The sequence below is a fragment of the Ostrea edulis genome, chromosome 7 (assembly GCF_947568905.1).
Source record: "Ostrea edulis chromosome 7, xbOstEdul1.1, whole genome shotgun sequence".
Classification (NCBI taxonomy): domain Eukaryota; kingdom Metazoa; phylum Mollusca; class Bivalvia; order Ostreida; family Ostreidae; genus Ostrea; species Ostrea edulis.
The window spans coordinates 74,205,169-74,212,233 of NC_079170.1; the positions used below are offsets into that span (position 1 = coordinate 74,205,169).

General features: G+C 33.9%; 1 protein-coding gene across 2 annotated transcripts in view; it reads left to right on the forward strand.

The window, feature by feature from the left end:
• Positions 1-6,940, forward strand: part of LOC125653629 (B-cell receptor-associated protein 31-like) — a 19,023-nt gene extending 12,083 nt beyond the window's left edge. For both annotated transcript variants that reach the window (XM_056145341.1, XM_048883201.2), the window contains exons 7-9: positions 3,229-3,319; positions 4,864-4,964; positions 5,579-6,940. In XM_056145341.1, the coding sequence (XP_056001316.1) occupies positions 3,229-3,319; positions 4,864-4,964; positions 5,579-5,617 (231 nt within the window). In that variant the 3' untranslated portion in view covers positions 5,618-6,940. The remainder of the gene's footprint in view (positions 1-3,228; positions 3,320-4,863; positions 4,965-5,578) is intronic.
• Positions 6,941-7,065: the final 125 nt, after the last annotated feature.

Below are 7,065 nucleotides of genomic sequence, written 5' to 3' on the forward strand. Positions count from 1 at the left end.
ATTTTCACTCTCTCTGGACAGACAAATAGCTCTTCTACTGCCTTAAAATTGACAACTTTATGTTCTCCTTCAAATATACTGTCTTTCCTCGATTCCTAAACATAGCTTCTTTAACAAAACGAATAAAGGTTTCGGAGAGTATCGTCCTTTTTCATCAGAATTTATATACGATCCCGATAGTTTCCGAAGCTACACGATAAACGATTTTCACGATAAACGGAAAACCAGATACATGCAAAGACGATACACGATAGATCTGATAAACGCAAAACACGATAGAAAACAGAAAACCGGATACACGCACGATACGATAGGATACACGCACGATACGATAGGATACACGCACGATAGAACACGATAGGAATGTCAAGAATAACGTTGCGGGTACTGTAGATTGTTATTTCAGATACCGAGAGGTTTAGAATCATCAAACCTTGTAAGTTGATGCGTCTAGAGGCCTCAAAACATATTTATAAAAAAAGCAGGTCACAGTGACCTACTTTTTGAATTTTGCAGACATTCAAATTTCACATTTTCAATTTTAGATGTATATTTTGGACACCATGAAAGCTAGGATCATTAAACTTTTTCAGTTGAGGCATGTTGAGTCTTCATAGTTTGTTGACCAAAAAGTAGGTCACTGTGACCTACTTTTGGAATTTGACGGCTATATTTTAATATTTCAGATACTATTTGACTTGCAATTATCAAACTTTGTCAGTTTGATGCATGTTGAGTCTTCAGAGTGTGTTGACTAAAAAGTAGGTCACCGTGACCTATTTTTGGATTTTGACGGCTATATTTGAATATTTCAGATACTATTTGACTTACAATCATCAAACTTTGTCAGTTGATGGGTCTTGGGTCTTCAGAGTGTGTCGACTAAAAAGTAGGTCACTGTGACCTACTTTTGGAATTTGACGTTTATAACTGAATATTTCAAATACTATTTGACTTCAATTATCAAACTTTGTCAGTTGATGCATCTTGAGTCTTTGGAGTGTGTCGACCAAAAGGTAGGTCACTGTGGCCTTCTTTTGGAATTTGACGGCTATATTTGAATACTATTTGACTTCTATATTTGAATACTATTTGACTTGTCAGTTGAAGCATCTTGAGTCTTCAGTGTGTCGACCAAAAGTAGGTCACCATGACCTACTTTTGGACAGTTACATTTAAATTTTCAGGTACTATTTGACTTAACATCATCAAACTTTGTTAATTGATGAATCTTGCCAAGTGAGAATTTTTGCCTGTTCTACAATGTATCAGAAGAGCAATTCTAGGCCCATGGGCCTCTTGTTTATATTTGTTTGGTTTAAAAGGTTCATGCACCACTACTACTTTGTCAGGAATAATTTGTTTCTTGATAAGTGACCTTCAATGTATTATTTCATATATTATGATAATTTCACATTTTGCAAGTAGTTGGAGTTTTAATGCATATAGGCAAGTATACACACCTTTGGTCATAGTTGCCAATTAACGACTCCTGATTTTGTCAAATTACACCCAAATTTCTAAACCCATAGCCTGATTTTTTATTATGGCCAGGGAGGCCATACCTATCACACGACATTCGCTCAAAAATCACCCAATTCCAGGATTAGTTTCTTAAATTAGCTTCTGATAGAAAATTATCATTATTGAGGACTAGTCATTGTACATAATAGAGAGTCTGGGAGGAGGACTCTCCATGGGCAACATTCATTCTGATCATGCTGATTGTTGCACAGGGCTTGAAACTAACTTTTTATGTCACCAGTCCAGCTGGACTGATAGGGTATAATTTCAACCAGTCCACAGAAAAACTTACCAGTCCACCAGAGTTTTTCAGAAATAATTAACATACATGTATTTCATAGGTGCTATTAAAGTAACAGAATTTAACTTGATATACCTCAGACAATATTGTAACACTTATGCGAGATTTATATTTACTAATCTGGTTCGACTGATATCTAAAGAAGAATACCAACTGTGTATTTAAAATTCCATAAGTATGTTTTCCATAATGACGTTTAGAAAATTGACCAGTCCCATTGGACTGACTAAAACAAATGTCAGTCAGTCTGCCAGACTTTTAAGGAGGTATGCTACACCAGAGAAATTTGATGTAGATGAAAAGTGGAGGATATGTACAACAATATTTTGAAGTTGAAAATTTTCAAATTTACTTTATTTTGTCAAAAAATACAGTTTTAGTAGAAGGTAACCTGAAAAAAAATTTACTACCCCAGCTGGACTCAAACCTGCGACCTACAGTTCAGCAGTCGGTAATCTAACCTACTGAGCTACTCGGCTAGGTATTGAAATGGAAAAGGAAAAGTCAAATATTGCTGATATTGATTTCTTCATCCATGTTTTTAAAGGAAGTCAGCCATTATGACGATGTAGAGTACTACCTTAACCAGCCACAGACTGACAGACATGTTAATTTTGAGCCCTATTGCACATATTGTTTTTCCTTTGTTTAATTATAGCCTTTATTTATCAAGCTAGTTTTAATTGCAGTCCTGCTTTGAACCATGCTCTGCCTATCCATTTCTTTGATGATATTCCTGTCTCCCCATTTATCTCCACCAAAGAAAATATTTGTAATTTGGTTTTATGATTATATACATGGATGTGATATTCAGGCTACCTTGACACTAAATAAACTAGACCAGAACAAACTTTGAATTTAGAAGAGTGTTGAATAGTATTTCTATTTATGAGAACTAAATATGGAACTAAAATTTCTACTATATACAGTCAGACTTAATATCATAATTTACAACACAATATTTATTGGGGGAGGGGGGGGGGGGGGGGGGGGGGGGACACGCTGAAGTAGATGACAATAAAAGTTGCCATTTTAAGCTTGTATTTCCTGTATTTTGGATAGTGGTATATGTGCATATTAATCTGACTAAATCCAAAGAAAAAAGATTTTGTTTGAATTACACTTACTAAATCTGTGCTTCCGTGGATCTTAGGTGATTACATAGCTGCTGGTTATCATCCCTTAGACAAGATATGGACTCAGTGATTAAAGCATTCATACCCACTGTGTGTGTTCAAATATATCCCATGTATTTATAAACTTTCTCTATGTATATTTTGGGTAACCCCATTTGCCAGACATATCAATTTCACTTGACAGTATGTATTCTAAGATGTACTTTACACAAACTTATAACTCTGTAAATGATGGTCTTCATAATTTGTCTCCTGGGTCAATTTTAGGGCAAGGAGTATGATGACCTTGACCCAGAAGAGAAGAGTTTGGCCATGAAGCTGGACCAGACCAAGGAAACATTAGTCAAAACTAAGGAAGGTATGTTTATCATTGCCGAAATCAGACAACAGAACAACAGATAAACAGAAACCAAAAGTCAGCAATTTTAAAACCTTAAACATCTTGTTTAGCTTTGTAATGGTCGCCGACCAACTAATTTTGAATATTTTCTTAACCTTCCATGCTATACATTTTAGTTGTTTTATCTAATACAGACTTGGTTTTAGGGTTCAAAGGTCAAGGTCATTACTACATAGAAAAGGCTTGTAAACACTCCATAGGCCTCCTTTTCTGCTCAATGAATTAGATATTTAGCTTTGTTATAGAGAGGAAGAACCCTCAAGCTATTGATTTTGGGGTCAAGTTCACTGACTTACATTTACTAATTCTCTACATTGTGAGCGGCCATTTTGAGGAGTTTCTTGTTTAAAGAAATTTTATGAATACAAGATTCCTTGAAAATTGTTTGAATAGGAGTTTTCCTTTTTATTTCAATTCACTTTAATTCTGGGGCCGCAGTCCCCAACCACTTCTATGGAATATCAAATCGTCTATATCAAAGCGTCACTAAAGAATCAGTATGTGTTATGAGTGTTAAAGAACACAATGGTAGCATTGTATTGTTTAGCTCTCTTAGTATGCATGTGTCAAGTTTTCAGGAATATAGAGGAATTCTCCATGCACATGTTTGTTAGTCCCTATAGTATACTGTCTGGTGCATTGAGGGCTAGTGAGCAGAGAGTGTTAGCTTAAACACATAATATTGCTGTAAAAGGATGAAACAATGAATATTTGGTATAATTACAAATACTAAGACAATTCCCATTTTCCTACAATCCTATTAATCCCCCCCCCCCTTTCTCCACTTGGTTTCCATTTGACTGTATCACTTTTAGATGTATGTCTTTAATATTTACATTCACAATGTTTTTGCATTTGATATCTTTACATTTTGTAATGATAGCCATTTCTTTATGAACTTGATGCAGTGTGAACAGTGTGTGTATGGATCTTGATAGATTGATTGATTGATTGATTGAATATTGTTTAATGTCCCTTCGAGAATATTTCACTCATACGGAGACGTCACCACTGCCGGTGAAGGGCTGCAAAATTTAGGCCTATGCTCGGCGCTTATGGCCTTTGAGCAGGGAGGGATCTTTATCGTGTCACACCTGATCTTGATAGATATAGTGTTTCTATTTTAATGAATGGGAATTCCAACAAAAATGGAAGTACAATGTAAATATCAGAAATGAATTTAATTTTGAAAATACATCAGGGTATGAACTGCAATTCTTCACGCCTGTATACTTTTCATGAAGCGCTAACCACAGTCAATGCAGGGGAGAGAACCTTAGAAAAGTGTTGAACTGGGGAAAAAAAAACCAAGAACAAAACATTGTTCTCTGAAATACTTCATGATTGGATTCAGTCTTCATGTGCTATCCTTGCATTTTTCACACTCAGAGATGTTCTTGTGGAAATAAGTTTCCAAGCAATATAATTAGATATGTTTAGTAATTTCAAAATAAAATATACAGTATATGTCTTCATCAAATTATATTTTCCTGCTGTTTCAGAACTGAAGAAAACTAAAGTTGATTTAGAAACTTTGAAGTCTCAAGCTACTAGCACGAATAATGAATATGACAGATTGCTAAGAGAACATGAAAAACTACAGGTATGACTCGCACTGAGTAGAAGAGATAGAGAAGGGGATAGTTTGTACATCTGACCTATCTAAAACTACCGAAGGGTCGGGAAAGGGCAGATATAAATATTTAAAGGGGCTTTAACTGTAATTTTGTCACAAAATATCGAATTCATTGAAAATTGCTCTATATTATATATTTCAGTAATAACACCAGTATTTGATTATTTCAATCACTTTTACCCACAAAACAAGCACCTGAATGTGTAATTTTGGTGATAAGATCATTATTGTCTTGCAAAACAATAATTCTTCCTTATATATTTCTTCACACTAAAAACGGTTATGTAACAGTTTTATTAGGTTTCTCTTGTTTTTGTACATAAAGATAAAAAAAAATTGTTTTTCATTAATATATGTTATGTATATTCGTTTGCCATTGAGAGAATTTGAGAGAAAAATGGTTGTCATAACTTTCACAGCTAATGCCCCATTAAAGATGTTGCAATGAATAGATGATCAAAACAGGGTATGGGAAACAAAGATCTCTTAATTAAGATGATCCAGCAAATGAAAGATCAAAATATATTCACATGCAGTATTGAATATAGTTGAATAAAAATGTCCTGACTTTTATTTTACAGGAAAAGGTAGAGAATGAAGGCTCAAAGAAGGACAACTAACTTATTGAAATTCTTCATAGCAGTCAACACAATGTCAGAAACACCGAATTGTGATTATGAACTTGTTTATACGTGGTTTTGCAGCTTGTTTTGTACTGCATGGTGTTTCTGTATCAGCCTGCTGGAGTGTGCCTATTCATTACAGATTTGATGATGTCCTATTTATTATTTATAGAATTTATCAAGGTGTCACGCTTTTCAAGTTTGCACATTCTTTCCCAAATTTTTAGGTAGCGATTTGAATATGAATACAAGGAAATCTATGTTAAGATTTTGGCTATATGTAATTGTCTGTAAATGAAATGTCAAACTCTAATATTGGTTTTAACTGCGTGGGGTTTTGACGTCAAGTTTTTTTAAAAAAACATCCTTCAGTTATAAGCTCAGAGTTTTTCATGTTATTGTATTAATATTTGGAATACTGTATGACTATTTTACATGGGATATTAGTACTGCTGTAACTTTACATTGAATATTAGTACTGGTGTAACTTTACATTGAATATTAGTACTGATGTAAGTTTACATTGGATATTAGTACTGATGTAACTTTACATTGAATATTAGTACTGGTGTAACTTTACATTGAATATTAAGTACTGGTGTAACTATGACATTAAGAACTTGTAGTTGGAACTTGAGATTTGCACTTTGGCTGTACAAATATTGTAGAATATAGTTAATTCCTTGTTCTCTTCTTGATGTATAAATTATTATGTGTTGCTGTTCAAGGTACTGTATCCATGTTTAAAGTGTGTGCATTTACCAAAAAAAGCTGTATGTGTTGTATATGACCGACATCTTATTTAGGGGGAGGTGTTGATTTTGGGTTACAAAACTTGAAATATTAGACTTAACTTTTTTTAACTAATCTGGATACCGAGACATAATGGTTTTTTTTTATTGAAAAGTCGAGATCAAATGTTTGTTTCAGATCAATTTGAATGCTATGTGTGAAGACTAATTGTTCAATTTCATCAGGTATAAAATAACTGAAAGTTAGGGGCACATCATTTCAGAGTTTGTATTTGAAATGGAAGGGGGGGGGGGGGGTATTTAAGCTTTCAGTTGTGTTTCTTAAATCATGAATAATGCGTTTGTCATGAAATGATTTGTGCAATAGATTGAATTCAGATCCACTCCATTTTAAACCACTAAATAATGTGAATAGCAATCACTATGCACAATTCACTAACACTTTAATCCTCAACAAAATCTGCAGTTTTCAATTATTTTTTTTTCATTTAGTATAAACAACAGTGGGTTTTTTTCTCCATAGTCTGTAATGATATTTTTTTAAATAAAGATTTGCTATAACTACAAACTGTTTTGATTTTTAGCAACTAGCTGATAGTTGATGTCTGTTTAGACGTGGATGGAGGAGGATAGTGAGATGACTGTGTAATGTATGATGGTTGATGTCTGTTTAGACGTGGATGGAGGAGGATA